Source organism: Desmodus rotundus, chromosome 3 (assembly GCF_022682495.2).
Source record: "Desmodus rotundus isolate HL8 chromosome 3, HLdesRot8A.1, whole genome shotgun sequence".
Taxonomy (NCBI): Eukaryota; Metazoa; Chordata; class Mammalia; order Chiroptera; family Phyllostomidae; genus Desmodus; species Desmodus rotundus.
In genome coordinates this window covers 163539082-163556394 of record NC_071389.1, presented here as the reverse complement: position 1 = coordinate 163556394, position 17313 = coordinate 163539082, and the positions used below count along the sequence as shown (strand labels likewise).

Sequence of the window (17313 nt, the reverse complement as noted above, 5' to 3'; positions counted from 1 at the left end):
CATGAGAGAGATTGATAGGAGAAAATAACCAAGCTTATTGCATATGTACATATGGGGCTTCCATAAGAACACGGGACTTGAGGACAAATGTGGCAGTTGAGGCTTACATGTCATTCTGGGCTAAGGAGGGGAAGGCAGAGGTCTGGGAGGTCAAAGGGAAGGTAGGCAGTTCACGGGCAAATGAGAAAGAGTGAGCAGTTGGTAAACAAATTCTTTTTTTTTTTAAGATTTTATTTATTTATTTTTAGAGAGGGGGAAGGGAGGGAGAAAGAGAGGGAGAGAAACATCAATGTGTGGTTGCCCCTTGGGTGCCCCACACTGTGGACCTGGCCCGCCAACCCAGGCGATTGCCCTGATTGGGAATCGAACCGGTAACCCTTTGGTTTACAGGCTGGCACTCAATTCACTGAGCCACACCAGGGCACTAAACAAATTCTTGATGGGCCAAAGAGGGTCATCTACCAAACAGGCTTTGCTTGGTTCCTCCCTGTCTGCCACATTGAGTTCATATTAAAGCCAAGGTGATAGCGCCCTTTCTGGATTCCTTTAGGCAGGTAAGGGGGAGGTAAAAGGCTCTTCTGAGTCTTTTGTTTCTTAAAAACAACCAGCTTAAAATAATCAGTATCCAAAAAAGGTTTATTTTAGGGTGACAGACTCTGTTTCCCCCACATCAGTGGGGTCAGCTGCAGCACTGGAGGATTAAATCATAGGAATATTTCTGCAGTGAAACATGTGAGTATTCACGCTGAGGGAAAAAAATGAGGATCCTGAGAGGCCTCCCATCAGTCAGGCACCGCTTTGCTGCTCAGGGGCCCTAGGGCTGTCTGAGTGTTGCCACCAAGTGAGGTATGATAGAACTTTCATGTAAAGGATTTGGAGATTGTGGCTGCTATTGGTATAGCAATTGCTGTGCTATGAGGCAGCCCTCAGCTTTGTATAGCTCAAGCTTATAACGTTAGCATACTTTGTGAGAGTTTGTATTTTCATAGTCCTCTTTGCTCTTAGGATTTCTTGTGGCCAGGGTCCAAAGCCCTGCACCGAGGAAGAGCTGCGTGCCTTCACGCTGAGCACCTGCGCTTAGTGAATGTTGACGTTTGTGAAGGTGTCGAGGGGCACAGGCAGGGACTCGACACCTTACCCAGGAATATGCAGCTTTTAAGATTTTCTTCCTTAGGATTAAAGGAACCCTTTGAAAACAGCATACCCAGACCAAAGCCTGGCTTTTGTCTTACAAGATTTCATCTGTGCACGTAAATTATGTTTTCCTATCCATGGGTATTTACTTAATCTGGTTCTGAAATGGGGAAGAAAAATCTGTGTTTCTTGGGGATCGTAATGTCGCAAGTTGCTTTACTTCTCTGAGACGCATTCACGAAGGGAAAGGTGATAAATTAGCCCTGGTCACGTCTCTATGAAGCCTTTGTTGGAACTGGGGGTGGGGGACCGCGGCTGCGGACAGGGCCCCTTCCTCCAGATACTATACTGCCATCTGCTGGGAAATGGGAGTAATATAAAAATCTAGGACTGGATGCTTTTTTATAAACAGTGCGCCCTGGCATTGTGTGGTGCACAAGCTGCAGATAATGACACTGAAGCCTGGCGAGCAGCCCAGCCCCTCCTTTGTGGAGTTGTTGCGAACGACTAAATGGGATGGTGAATATGAAGCTAGGTATGAGTTGCAAAATTGTATAAGTTATTGTACTGGAACCACCCATCAGTTTTTGAGGTGTCAAGAAGGTTACCACTTCCACTTTATATAAACTGCCCATATATAAAGCCTAGAAATTATAGGAAAAGGCAAGGGGTGGTAAGCCTATATCTATATTTGGGGGTGCTATTTTTCTCAAAGCAAATCAGGGTATTTTAATGAACTATATTTCTTCTTAGGGTATGCAATAAACTACAGGAATATTTTAAACTTAGCTATGCTAACTTTCGTGTAACAAATACATATGAATTTAAAAATATAATAAGAAAATATTTTTTGAAAAGAACTTTACATTTTATTTTTGAATTACAGATTGCATTCAGTGTCATTTTGTATTAGATCATGGGCACAACACAGTGGTTAGACAGTCACATACTTTACAGTGTTCCCTTCTGTGTATCCAGTACCCACCTGGCTCCACACACAGTCATTACAGTAGTGTTGACTGTATTCCCTGTGCTGTACTTACATCCCTGTGATTATTGTAACTACCCGTTTGTACTTCTTAATCCCTCACCTTTTTTATCCAGTATCCCAAGAAAACATTTTATTCATCTAAGAGTCTCAACTTGACAATACACCTTGATAGCAAACAGCTCAATTAGTATCATTGTTTATTCACTAAGAGACATTTTTGAGGGTATTTTGGGACAAAGTATTTTGGGTTTTTGGTGCCCTCAAGTCTCAGTTATTTCTAATATATTATAATTGACATTTTCCAGTAACAGTCAAGTAACTTAATTAGTTTCATTAGAATGGAAAGAAGTAGATTCTGTCTGGAAAAACTAAATTATCTAATCTGTTTAAAGGAGTCTCTATGCTTCTGCCGAAATTTTTAACCTTTAATAAATAGCCTCTGTTTAACTTCACATCAGAGAGAGTCAGACTTTGGAGAGTCAAACATCAGGAGAAAACTTTGAATTTATTTTTCCAGTATCACACTAGTTATTTAATTTCACATGTAATGTGAGAAAACAGTAATGTTTCTGTAAAGATGAAATTAATATTTTTATTGTATCCTGGATGTGGAAGAAATATTGATATTGTGTTTAGATCTGCTCTGTTAAAGGCAATTTTAATTTTTTATATAATGATGGTAAATAGTTTGCTATATGATCTGTAAGAGTTCAAGGCAATTTATTCATATTTGACTAATTGGCTGATGCTTACAGCAACCTTATGGGGTAGATAGTACTATGATCCCCAGTTTATAGATAGGGAAACTGAGGCACAAATGTTTTATCATCTACTGACAGTAAAAAAACCCTAATTTAAGTGGACTCACTACACAGAGAATCAGATAAATCAAATGTCATCTCTGCTTAACAAAGACTCAAAATATTTCTGGGGTAAAATGAATGAAAACAGGATTGGTCAGTTACTTGCTTTTAAAACTTAAAGTGATAAATACAGTTTCCAAGTACAAAGTTGATAAGTAGTTAAAATATTACAGACTTTATAGTTTAAGATTACATTTAGAGCTTTATAACCAGACATGCTTCTCAGAAGCCTTACTTCTCTACTGTGTATCACCAAACATAAAAAGAGTGTCTGCAAACATAACAACCAGGGGAAGGGTCGGTGTGGGTTTTCCTAAGAAGAACTTTATGGAGATAAAGTTCATAGAACAATCAGCCCACCTGTTTAGAGGGCAGACTCCAGCGGTTTCCAGCACATTCAGAGTCCTGCAACCATCAGCGCGGTCCGTTCTGGGAAGTTTTTATCACCCCCAAAGAAATGCGTGCCCATTGGCAGCCACTCCTTACGTCCCAGAACCCTCCAGCCCTAAGCAACCACTAATTGACTTGTGTCTTTTTTTAAAAAATAGATTTGTATATGCTGGACATTTTAAATGGAATTATATAATACGTGATCTTTTGTGTGTGGCTTTTTTCAGTTCGCATAACCTGTTTAAGGTTCATCCATGTCGTAGCCTCTATTAGCACTTCATTCCTTTTTATTGCCAATAACGTTCCATTGCACAGATAGAGCACGTTTTACTTATTCATTTATCCGTGGTGGGCGTTGAGTTTTTCCCATGTATTGGCTATCATGAATAATTCTGCCGTGAACATTCATGTGCAAGTTTTCTTGTGCACATGTGTTTTAATTCTCTTGAACATATACCAGGAGTGGAATTGCTAGGCTCTATGGTAGCTCAGTGTTCCATCCTCTGCGGATCTACCAGACTGGTTTCCACGGCAGCTGCACCTTTTTACATCTCCGCCGGCAGCGTGTGAAGGTTTCGACTTCTCCACACCCTCGCCAGCACTTGTTATTATTTGCCTTGTGGTTGTAGTCTAGTTAGTTCAGTGTAATGCTGAATGAAAGTAGCAGAAGCATTATTCTTTGTCTTGCTCTTGATTTTAGGAGGAGGAAAGGATTCACCACTAGGTGTGTTATCTGTGGGTGTTTTGTATCAGATTGAGGACATTCCATTATATTTCTACATTTATTGACTATGTTCCTCATGAAGAGGTACTGAATTTTGTCAAATGCTTCTGCATATATTGAGATGATCACGTGGTTTTTGTCCTGTGTTCTACTAGTATAGTGTATTATATTGATTTTTGGATGTTGCATTTCTAAGATAAATCCCACTTGGTTGTGAAATTCTTATATGTTGGTGGATTCAGTTTGCTATCATTTTGTTGAGGATTTTTGCGTCTATATTTATAAGAGATAATGGTCTTTAGTTTTCTTCCCTTGTTATGTCTTTATCTGGTGTTGCTGTCAGTAATACTGGCCTTAGAATAAGGTCAAAGGGTCCCTTCGCATGTGTGCATGTGCATGAGAAAAAGGGAAAAAAGGAGTTTTTCTTTCACCACACTCTCCAGAATATGTTCCCTTCTTTCACAGCTGCTGGATTCTCTCAGCTAGTGTTTCTTAGTCCCACGTTAAGCTTTTTTCACAGTTCTCTTTTGTCAGAGCACAGGGATGCATTGCCAGAGATGCTTCACTTCAAGCAGAGGATGATACATTATTTATTTCTAAGTTCTCTTTATGTATATTGATACTAGGCATACCATTACTAGAATCATACCAATCATTCAAGTGTCAAATGGAGAGTCACATGACCAGGATAAAGTCTTTATGGAAATCAATAGCTATAAAATAGCTTTGATTGTTTTTCCTATAGAAGTTCCAATTATGAATGTGCAAATTCTAGATATCTTTTTGTGGTTGTTGTTCCTTCACAAAAAAATCTATGAGTTCTCGATATGTGTAAATGTGTTTATTAAAAGGTAATAAACATTCAGTGAAATTAAATGTAATTTGCATGGGACATAAAAACAATGACAATAGTAGTTGATGTCTGTTGTATACTTACACTGGCTAAACCATTTACAAATTCAGCATTCAGATTTCCCGGCCAAATGACCAGTCTTACAGTGAAAACTAAAATCCTCAGTTCCAGATAGAAGAGAAAGATTTTAGAAAGAGAAATAAGGCAACTATTCTTAGTCACTATGGAAGATTATAATTAACTCAGCAAGTCTCTCTTGGATAAGTTCACAAATGGAGATTAAAATAGCACAGTTAAAATGTTTAGTAATTTTAATTTTTAAAGTGCTTGGCATTTATTAATTCAAAGCACAGCGTACCTATAAGAGTTTAAGCACTGCTCTCTCAAATCCAAATACAATTAAGATACTCTAAGTACCTCAGTAGCTGAGAGAAAATATAATGCTGGAGTTTTATAGAATTATCCCCCCCCTTTTTTTTTTTGGTCAGACCAATCTTAATTGTGTGGAAAAATGAATGTGTGTGTGTGTAAAAAATGTGGATACCATTGCATATACAAGTAATTTCACCAGAAATGTATTAATTGTGGAAATTAGCCCTGTACGTGGAGCATACAGGCACACAAAAGAGATGGTGTTCTGTTTGATGTTTTCTGGAGGTGCCGTTGTGAAGGAACTGATAGACTTACCCTTTTAGGCTTAGAAATGTTTATGTTAAATCGGAATTGTCAGAATATAGATTGGAACTCTCCTACAGGCATTACGTCATTCATTATAACACTCGTGCTTCTAAAACAAGCTTGAGACACATTCAGTACATTTTGTTCTGGTCCAATTTTTATTTTATTTTATTTTATCCTATTTTATTCAACTAGGCTTTTCCTGTTAAAGGGCTTTTTGGAAGCAGCTTCGTCTTTTGTAATCGTGTATACTAATTGAATGATATTTAGATTTTTCAGAGCAAATTCACTTAATTTTCAAAAGAAAAAGAAAAAACTCCTGAAATAACCCGTTTACACTGAGATTGTATACAGTACCACTAATAGAATATCGAGGAGATTTTTCTGTCCCCTGTATCAAAAATTCAAAGGACTTGGCCTTTCATCTAATACCATTTTACATAATGCCTGGGTTTTTCACTTAAAATTATTGCCCAATAGTCTGGATAAGTCCATTCATCTTTAGCTGTGGAGATACAATCTTTTATAGCTAATGGAACCCAATTAAGTAGATTTGTATTCAACTATACCCCAACTCTGAAATGAACGAGTTGCTTCTGCACACAGATTTTCAAAATGTGGAAACTGATTATTTGCCACATAGAATCGTTTTGGTCAGGGGAATTGGTTCCCCAGACGTTAACAACAACTAACAGAATACCTTGAGCATTAACTTCACTATCTTAATCATCAAAGTGTCATATCGTGACATTTTATGCTCCTTTTATAGATTAGTAAACTGAAGCTTGGCCAGAGTCACATGCGGAGTAAATGTTGGTGCCAAGATTTGACTCAAGTTCTCTGATGCTGGAGCCTCAATTTTGTCTTGTTATGTTTTTAACTATAACACGATTCTTTTGAAATATTTTGGTTCTCTAGCCATAATACATAACTTATGGATGATGTTCCTGTCATAGACATGAACAGACACTATGTCATAAAAATCAAAGCTACAACTTAGGAGCCTGCCTATAAATAATAATTTAAAATAACAAAACTATATTTTAAGTTCTAATATATTGGAACCCTGCTAATTGGTTGTCTGCATTGACCACAATACAGGCAATCCTTGCTTTGCATGTTGTTATGGAAACATAAATATGATTAAGCAAGCTGAAACTATGCAAAACAAATTTATTAATAAGAAAATTACATTGAAACATTGGTTATAAATGTATAGAGAAATAAAAAAAATAGTAAAACTACTGAGAACACTGTAATCTAAAAATTAGAAAACTTACCTCTGAAATAAAAATTTAACCCTCCCCCCAAAATCCTTGCTAAGAATAGTTTGAACTAACTTGCTTCTCATGCTATAATTTATAATACTGAGCAAGAATGTTTTTTATGCCTTGACAAATTGTCATATTCCCATCTACGTTTAGATCAGCTTCCAACATTTTATCCTTTGTACTTCCAATGCCTGAAAATATCTGAGATATCTTTAGTATGCTGGTGCCACTTCCTTTAGGATATTTTCATCCTTTTTATAAAAACTACTTTTTTCATTTTTGATATGTTCTTTGCCAAATTGCTTTGGCTGTGTGTCTAAAATCCTTCAAATATCAGCAGTGTCCACATTCCCACATTCAGCTATTTCTTCTATAACTCCATTTATGTTTGATTCAAATTTCACTTCCAACATTTTCACTGTTTCTTTTTGCCCCCTTTTTTCCCCTTCCTCCCTTCCCTTCCCCCCTCCCCTCCCCTCTGCTCCCCCTCCTTCCTTCCTTCCTTCCTTCCTAACTTCGTAACTTCCTAACTTCCTAACTTCCTGCCCTTCCTCCCTCCCTCCCTCCCCAATTCCCTCTTTGGATTATCTGTTTTTTGTAAAACATGTGGGTTTATCACTGTGGGACAAAAAGATAGGACAACTACAGACTTTGCTGTCTGTGAGTGAACTGATTAAAAGATACACAGTGACCAATCACTGAAAGCCTTTGTATGAAGTCATGTGATTGGTCACTGACCAGGATGTTACTATGTAGTAATTTTATAGATTGAAGTGGCAAAGTAGTACTTTATATTTGCTTACAGTTAATATATATTGGTCTTTGAAATCTAAACTGCATTTTGTGTTTTAACTAAACCATGGTTGATGAAATTCATGCGTATTAGAACCTTGCCAAGTGAGGACTGTCTGCACATGGCCATCATATGAAGGATATCAAATACCACAGGGATCATAAAAATACTACTCTGCTGTATTATAAATAGATATCTTCTAAAGTAATATGCTGGTTAAAATAAATATTAATTACATTTTAATAATTGATATTTATTATGTATTTATAATAATAACTTTACTTGCCTCCTAGAAATTTAGAAGAGTTTGGAAAGATATAATGTATGACCCAGGAAAGTTTGGAAGTGTGATTTGATAACTTTCTCTAGATGTAAAGGCATTCACATCCATCTGTATCCTTAAAGGAGGTCTCATGACAGAAACAAGAAAACAAGTGCAGAAGGATATGATACCTCTTATATAATGCTTGAACATGTAAATTTATTATATAATACTTTAGAATGTAAATATTTGCTTATTGAAAAACATTTACATTATACAATGTAAAAATTTTAATTAATAATACTGACTACCGATGTGGAGGGACAGAAAGTGGTTTTAAAAATTCTCAGACTATAAGTTCTTATATACTTATATTTAATAAGACACTTTTATATTGCGACCTAAATACTTTTCAATATACAATAATACCTACCACATATATAATACTAAAGTTGTCATATTATTATTAATTAGCAATTTTAGAAACTTCTCTTTTGGAGGCGTGATGTGTAAATAATGTGTAAATTGTTTTTTTAGCCATAAAACTCTGTATTCTCTGGCTTTTATATTGAAAGCTCTCAAACTTAGCATATGTCTGTTGTTGGGATTCAGTGCTTATTTTAAAGGAAATGTTAAAGGCTCTCAGCAGCATTTAGTAAGTTACAATCTCAGGTTTTAAATCTGATTCTGGGTTAAGTTTTGGGAAGGAAAGGGTGATTCACAGGCACCTTGGGGCAGCCACTCATCCCATGTGAACTAAGGAGCACAGACAGTCTAAGGCTCTCAGAATAAAGACAACGCCAAGTACTATCTCTTTTAAGCCATGTTATAGTTTCTGTAAGGTGTTAAAAGATAAAAATAGGATTGTTTGAATAACATTCAAGTTTTATGAATTGATGTGTATAGAGCAGGAGAATTTGGATGGGTAAATATGCATAGCATAATTCTTTTAGAATGATTTACTTAGAGTGATTGACTTACCAGAACTGCTGAGATAAGAAAACACACTCCAATTGAATTTAAAATAATGGGGACAGTGGCTCTTTTGCATTTATTTTTCATGTATACTTGCCCGACTGTGAATGGATTCAGTCCATCAGTGGCATTGCATCCCAGTCATTCAGTGACTTTCTTTTGTCGTTGCAGGTAGAGCGGGAAAAGGCCATTCTCCTGGCCAATCTGCAGGAGTCACAGACACAGCTGGAACACACCAAGGGGGCGCTGACAGAGCAGCACGAACGGGTGCACCGGCTCACAGAGCACGTGAATGCCATGAGGGGCCTACAGAGCAGCAAGGAGCTCAAGCCTGAGCAAGATGGGGAGAAGGGCCGGGACTCAGGGGAGGAGGCGCATGACTATGAGGTGGACATCAATGGCTTAGAGATCCTTGAGTGCAAATACAGGGTGGCAGTAACTGAGGTGATTGATTTGAAAGCTGAAATTAAAGCCTTAAAGGAGAAATACAATAAATCTGTGGAAAACTATACTGAAGAGAAAACCAAGTATGAGAGTAAGATCCAAATGTATGATGAGCAGGTGACAAGCCTTGAGAAGTCCACCAAGGAGAGTGGAGAGAAGATGGCCCATATGGAGAAGGAATTGCAAAAGATGACCAGCATAGCCAATGAAAATCACAATACCCTTAATACAGCCCAGGATGAGCTGGTGACATTCAGTGAGGAGCTAGCCCAGCTTTACCACCACGTGTGTCTGTGTAATAATGAAACCCCCAACAGGGTCATGCTGGACTACTATAGGCAGAGCAGAGTCACCCGGAGTGGCAGCCTGAAAGGGCCCGATGATCCCAGGGGCCTTCTGTCTCCACGGCTAGCCAGGCGGGGTGCGTCATCCCCAGTAGAAACAAGGACCTCCTCTGAACCAGTTACAAAAGAAAACACAGAGGCCAGCAAAGAACCAAGTCCAACCAAGACCCCCACCATCTCTCCTGTTATTACTGCCCCACCATCATCGCCAGTATTAGATACCAGTGACATCCGCAAAGAGCCAATGAACATCTACAACCTTAATGCCATTATCCGGGACCAAATCAAGCATCTGCAGAAAGCGGTGGACCGGTCCCTGCAACTGTCTCGTCAAAGAGCAGCGGCACGGGAGCTGACCCCCATGATTGATAAAGACAAGGAAGCCTTAATGGAAGAGTTCCTCAAGCTCAAGTCCCTGCTGAGCACCAAACGGGAGCAGATCGCCACCCTGAGGGCAGTGCTGAAGGCCAACAAGCAGGTGATCTAATTCTACTGACCACGCATGCTAGCTGGCGCTTTCCTGACTTATTTATTCCTTAATGTTTTTGAGTGTCTGCTATAATCAGGATGAGAGTTCAGATTCCTGGTCAGTGGAGGACTAAGAACTTAAGTCCCGGTACCAGATCAGGATATAGTAATTATTATTAATTCAATGAATGGATGAAATAGTAGAGTAACTATGCTTTGGTAGGTGGAGGTAGAGGTGAGACTAGAAAGGCAGTTCAGGTGGTGTGTGAAAACAGGAAATGGAGGGATGGCAGAGTAGTCTGGCTTGGCAGCTTATACCAGGGAGATACAGTAAGAAAGATACCCTGGCAGGCCGCAGGAGCAAACAGAAGGGAGTTCTCAAGGGAAAGAGAGAGAGAGAGAGACAGAGGAAGAGATTGAGGTAGAATGTGTACTAGCTCTACCAGTGACCACCTATCTGAAATTTAGGTTCAGTTGGGATGTTCACTTCCCAGGGTCAGAGCTTAAGCAGTAGAAAATTTTTCCTAACCATAGATCTTGCCTTCAGGAATAAGCTACCACAAGGCCCTACCTAATTCCTAGGTCTTGGTGACTGAATTTGTTTTCTCTCCTCAAGCTTTACCTGAGTGGCAGTGCTAGGAAATATAGACAGGAAAATATTTATGACCTTTATTTCTCTGGAAAATGAACCTTAAAAGATACATTTGAGAAGGTGCTGCAAAAGGGTGTTGATAAAGAGAAGCACCGAAGCATCAGACACCCTCTTGCAAATGTAAGCAGGACTAATGCTAGAAAAAGAGGGTGAATTTCAGATTCAGAATTCTTTATTTTGCTTTTCTTGGGGGGAAACCACAGTATTATTTTGTCATCTATGATACAGCTTTCTAGCATCTTTATCTTCAGTTCCTCCAAATCCATTATACAGTTTGGAGGTTTATACCACAAACAATAATATCATCTGCACTGTAAACACTATCAACATGTTCTAGATAAATCTACAGGTGAAAGAGGACCTTATTTTGTGCCATCACTTTGGAGAAATAGAAAAGATTAGGATAAATGCAGAATTTGGGAGAGATCTGACTCCAGTGGGACGTCAGAATGAAGGAACTTGTTACCATTAATTCTGCCGCAATCCAAAGACGCGGTGGTTTAGAATGGTCCTAAATAACCGATACCATATTAGATAAGACGTAGCCTTTATCAAGGACATAATACCCTGGGCATTCTGGGTCAAACCATTCAGGTAACTTCTCTGACTTCTTCCTGAAGGTTGAATATTAATAACCTAGAAACCTAGATCGACGAGAATGTCCAGACACATAACTGACACAGAAGTTAGATACTAAGCATGGTCGATCAGCCGAGAGAGACTAATTAGTGAGCAAGCATTCACTGGTTACGTATTTCATGGCAGGCAGTAAGCGGGATGGAAAAAATAAGTGACCAGTAATCTAGTAGAAGTTCAGCAATGCCTATAACTGTTTACAAAATAGTACATGTAAGCACTTTAGAACGGTATAAACAGTGCCGTCGGAATTAGCAGAACAAAGCATTCCTGGCTATGGTACCATTTGCGTCATCTCCTTATGGGCTCAGCAAATTAGATGAAAACACATTTCTGGCCATGCATTTAGTTTACATTTTAATTAAGTTGGGCCTATTGTTTTGATGCTTATGCGCCATAAGTAGTTTCAGGTGTCTGCAGATGGATACCCATTATATTTATACACGGTGGAATGTTAATTTACATTAAGGCTAAGGTGAGAATTCTGTGGTATTGGAAAAAATTTTTCTATTTTAAAATAGTTTTTGCACTCTCTATAGAATCTTTTAATATGCTCTAGGAGTTTTTGTAAGCACAGTGTTTTATGAAGTACCATCTGTGTACTAACTGTGCTGGATGCTAAAGATGCAAAGAAGAGTAATCCGTGGTCCCTGCCCTCCAGAAGAGGATGCATGGACCAGTGGGGATGTCAGAACAGAAACAGATAATCGCAGTTTGATGTTATACATGATGTAATTGAGTTATGGGAACATTGAGGAGGAAATAAATAATGTCTTTGAGAGGAATTGGAAAAAACTTCCAACAGTTTTTTCTAGTAGTAACAGAAGGAATTATTCTTGTGACTGTTTTTAAAGGATAAGGAGCTGTTTTCTAGAAGAGGAGGAAATAATTCCAGAGAGAAAGAACTATGGGCGGCAGAGGCCCAAAGTAGAAAGACATGTTCAAGGAACGGTTTTGAAGGTCCCTGTTGCTGGACACAAGGTCTAGAAAGCAAACTCTGGGGACATTTGAAGAATGTGGCTAATGCAGATGCCAGGAAATATGCTAAGGGGTTACAGACACTTAGAATTACTTAATTCTGAAAAAGCTTTGCACAGTTTGTGGACAAACAAATCTACAAAGCTGAGTCTTTTGGGGGCATTTCTCACATATAACAGATAATTTTGTACTTTTGTTTCAGACTTGTTTTTCTGTCATTTACCCCCTCCCCGTAGTTAAATGACCACGTGGCTCCATGTACTTACAAATGTGTTACATCTGTATTTTCAGACCTTAAGCTTAACCATTTGTTCTAAATGACTGTGTCTAACTTTTTTTTAATTGAGAAAAGTTTTCAATTAGCAATAATCACGCCTCGGATAAACCTCATTGGCTACGATACTGCCACTGTGCAAAGCTTTTTTTTTTTTTTAATTGAAAACCGCATTTTTCTCCAAGCCAACTTCAGCATTCTGGATAATTTTCTGAATTTATAATATTTCTAAAGATTCCACTAAGTTATAACACTGCAGGGCATATTGATTTTTAAAGTAATTTCTCATTTTAATTTGAATTTAAATTCAATCATAATTAATAAGAAACTGCTTTGAAATCAAAATATGAACAAACTACCCCACCCCAACATTGTTTTAGTTTAAAAAGAATCTGTTTACCTCTATAGAAGTTGGCACGTTGCATAAAAAAAAATGAAGCTGTCCATTTTAAGCACAAAAAGAAATGTTAAAAACCAATGTAGTCTTCCTGGGAAATCCTATTAATGATGGAATTTTTCATTAGTGAGGGACTTTTTAGAAATTAGTATTGAATATTTTTACACAGCCTGGAAATCTGTAGTTAACAGTTGGTAAAGTTGTGAGCTTCTGGTTTGGTTCCAATGTGCTTTCCCTGTGCTGTGCATCAAAGAGGCAGTCCCTGACCGTGCATTCATCTCACCCACGCTCCAGGCAACGTTCTCGTGTTTTACTTCCTGCTGTGTGTCAGCCTCGTGCTCAGTTTGGAACACTCTTTATCCCAAAAACTTTAGGCTTGCCCAAATCCCAAATTTGAACACCTATTTCAATGTATTCAACATTTTGGAATTTTTGTTTTTTTGGAACTTGTAAAGAATTAGATTGGACTATTAAAATTTGATTATTTTGACTTGATTATTAGATTATTAAAAATTGGTAAATTTGACTATGGCTCACTGTTTTGAAGAAGCTGTCTGGACAAATATAGAATATCATTGTTTTTTCCCCATTATCTTCTTAAACATAAAATACGGATTAATAGTTTGTCATAGACGCGTGTCCGAAGTTGCGATGGCCTCCATCTTTTACTGTTTGCTTCAGCCCCGAAGAGCACAGGCGACACAAGAATATATGAGTTCTGTTGTATTTCAGTAGGAAGCAGGGCTTTCCCCCTAACTTCCTGATAAAATTCTTCTTGTATAAAGTTCCAGTTGGCTCCCTGAATTCATGCCTGAAAACCCAACACTCAACAATCTGCATTAACCGTTTACTGAACTGCCACTGCCTGAGCCTCTCATGCTGTCCCTGGCTCGTAGCTGGCTTCTCGGGCAATTTACCCACAGTACGGATTCACAGCATGTTTTGATGTTAAGGAAAACTGCCTTCTGTCCAAAGTACATACCTATGTTTATATAAAACTTATCCAAATCCATTTCACTCCCCTTTATTAAAGAAATAGACCCAGCATGAGGAAATCTGTGATAGATTTTCCTGATATGAAAGTCGTAACCATTGTGATTTTTCTGCTTTAGACAGCTGAGGTGGCCCTAGCTAATCTCAAGAACAAATACGAAAATGAGAAAGCAATGGTGACTGAAACGATGACAAAACTTAGAAATGAACTGAAGGCTTTGAAAGAAGATGCGGCAACTTTCTCATCCCTGAGAGCAATGTTTGCAACAAGGTAATCATTTTATCTCCCAAGGGCAGGTGTGGCACCTGGGAAAAGACTAAAATACTCATGTGTATCTTCATGCATCTTGAGTGTGTAAGTTGTGAAGAAAATAGAAGAGATTCCATTCTGACGAATCTAAAATAAGACTTTTTGTGCCGTCTTCCAGAGCTCTCTAGTGGGCGCACTGGATCAGCCATTCCTTTACATGGATGTATTTTAAAATTAATACAATATTTTTTTCTATATTCACAATAGAGCTTATGTACCCAGAAGAATCAGAACAACAAAAAAAGCCTCCAACAAGGGGAAAACCCTACTTGCTACAGTAGCTAAATATTATTACAATTGAAATTGATTATACCAAAGTACATAAAAGTGCTTATCATTAATAAATGTTGTATTAGATACCATCAAAATGAAGATTTTTATCAGCTAATTGCTTAGACTTTAATACACTTATATAAATATAACATAAAATGTAATTATATCACCAAATTTTTCACATTGTCCAAGTAATTAATTAGATACATGTTAGTTACTCCCTCCCCCACCAGTTTCATTACTAGGTGCCACTGTATTTTGTTTTTAAACTTGAAATGCTTATTAAGAAAGTATTGATTCAAGGCATTTAAAATCCTGAGATTTTCAATATGTGACCATTTTTGCTGTCACAATTTATTACCAAAATAAAAAGTTGTGTATTCTATATGATACCGACTCAGTACACAGTTCACAAAGCATAACTATACCTTACTTGCAGATTCAGTAAATAACGTACGTGTAGCTGGTATAAGTGTAAAACAAAGTCCTTGCAGAGGAGGCCGGAAGTCTGTCCAGCTTTCTTTGGTTGTCAGGAGGGAAAGGCTCAAGGTTATACTTTGCGATTGACTCAGTGAGGAGGTTGAGTGCCCGAGGGCCCCCAGGGGTGTGGGGGATCTGAGGGAACTGGTTTCTGGGTCTCCAAGCATGCTAAGACTTTGGGGAGTAGAATGTATCATCCCTGGCACCTAGGGAGGAGGCAGGATGCAGAATGAGGATGGTGCACATACCCTCCATTGATGAAAGAAGTCAGGACTGTGTGTATAGAATCAGGAAAACAAATTGCCTCTTTGAAAAAGAAATCAAAACATTTTTTAAAGGGACATTTAAAGTCTCAATCTGGTTTACGTAAGAATTATTTCCCCCAAATAGTGCATTTTCACAGAAATTTGGGGATCTTGGGGGGTATAGTAATTGCCATACTCCATAGTATTTTTTAAAATACTGTTATCTGCCCAAAATAAAATAAATCCTGAAATTCACATTGGATTTTACTAAGCCCTGAATTTTCCTATGGTAGCCCTACTATGCTTCTTGACATTCAAGGTAAAAGAAAACGGGGACCCACCCAGATCTCAAGTTCTTTTACTCCCAGGTCTTTCTTTTCTTTAAAACGTCACGAGGCTTGTGCTGATTTCCAAGTGTGTACAACATATTTTGGATAACTCCACCAAGTCATTAATAATCTGTTGGTGTATGAAGAATATTTGTTATGATCTCAGTGGGTGAATAAACTGAGAACAACTCTAATTATGTGAATAATTCTTTTTTCCAACTGTATATGTGCTCAGGTTTTACCTTTGATGGGGGAAAACAGATCACTGACCTTGTCTTCCTGCCGCAGCACAAGTACCCAACCTGCATAGAGATGTCTGACCGTCTTCTATGTCTGTATCAAGTCTGATGCAAATCTTGGTTTTCTCTGACACCTATTGCATAATCATCTGGTTGAGAAATCACTGAAATTACTCAGGCTTCTAATTCAGACAAATCTGCCGCATTGAAAGCAGTGGCAGCTGCTATCTGTACTCGATTAAAATAAAACCTATAACTGTAGATGAAGAAGGAAATGCTTTCTTTATAAACATGGATTTTTTTTTTGCATGCTACAGACGTAGCCTGTCACATTCCTCCAAAGTACACGTTAAAAGCCACTGGAACACATCTGGGATGCTGTGAACACTCCCTGAGACTTTACTGCCTAGGCCACCACGTGGCAGCCCCCACGGTCACGGTCCTTGAGGTCTAAGACGTCACCTGTTAAGAGTGTCCCCATATGTAGTACTCCATGGTACAGATGAGCGATCAATTACTGCACCTGCTTGACTGTTTCTAATTTTCTACTGTGGTAGGGTACCTCAATTCTGCTCTAAGAAGACCCATGTTCTAAGTACCCAATTTCCAGTAAAATCTATCATTTTCTATATAAATTCCAAATTCAGTTTTGCCAAGATTCTTTCCTGACCACGTTTCTGTTTGGGTTCCAGATGTGATGAATATGTCACGCAGTTGGATGAGATGCAGAGACAGTTAGCAGCCGCAGAGGATGAGAAGAAGACTCTAAATACTTTGTTACGAATGGCTATCCAGCAAAAACTCGCCCTGACCCAGCGGCTGGAGGACTTAGAGTTTGACCATGAGCAGTCCCGACGCAGCAAAGGCAAATTTGGAAAGAGCAAGATCGGCAGCCCTAAAGTAAGTGGGGAGGCATCAGTCACCGTGCCCACCATAGACACTTACCTCCTGCGTAGGCAGGGCCCACAGACACCCGACATTCGGGTCAGCAGTGGCACTCAGAGGAAAAGGTATGCATGCAGCGATCTTCACAGTTTGGTGCCGTGGCCAGATGTTAGTTAACTGCAAACATTAATGTGTTCTGATTGTGGAGGATGGAGGAAGGGAAGGAAGAGAAGAACTGGGAGGGGGCGTATTATAAATGGGCCTTGCCATGTTGGTTTTTTCCAATCAGAACCTCTTGATAATGGTGTTTATTTCCTCCCTTCTGTCCCTACTGCCTCGCCTCTCAACGAGCCATAACTTTCAAGTGTCTGTCAACATTTTTGCTGTTCCTTGTATGCATAAATATACCTCTCCCTTACCTCCAGCCTAAAA

General features: G+C 38.6%; 1 protein-coding gene and 1 non-coding gene across 6 annotated transcripts in view; one reads left to right on the top strand and one right to left on the bottom strand.

Moving 5' to 3' along the window:
* BICD1 (BICD cargo adaptor 1) overlaps positions 1-17313 on the top strand; it is a 172496-nt gene that overhangs the window by 123681 nt on the left and 31502 nt on the right. For 4 of the 5 annotated variants that reach the window (XM_045184062.2, XM_024575898.4, XM_024575899.4 and 1 more), the window contains exons 5-7: positions 9106-10200; positions 14240-14391; positions 16689-16896. In XM_045184062.2, the coding sequence (XP_045039997.2) occupies positions 9106-10200; positions 14240-14391; positions 16689-16896 (1455 nt within the window). Of the gene's footprint in view, positions 1-9105; positions 10201-14239; positions 14392-16688; positions 17007-17313 lie in introns of all 5 variants that reach the window. The other variant, XM_024575900.3, reaches the window with a different exon arrangement.
* LOC112318695 (U4 spliceosomal RNA) lies at positions 12731-12876 on the bottom strand. Its single transcript, XR_002976227.2, has one exon. It is a non-coding gene; the product is annotated as a U4 spliceosomal RNA (small nuclear RNA).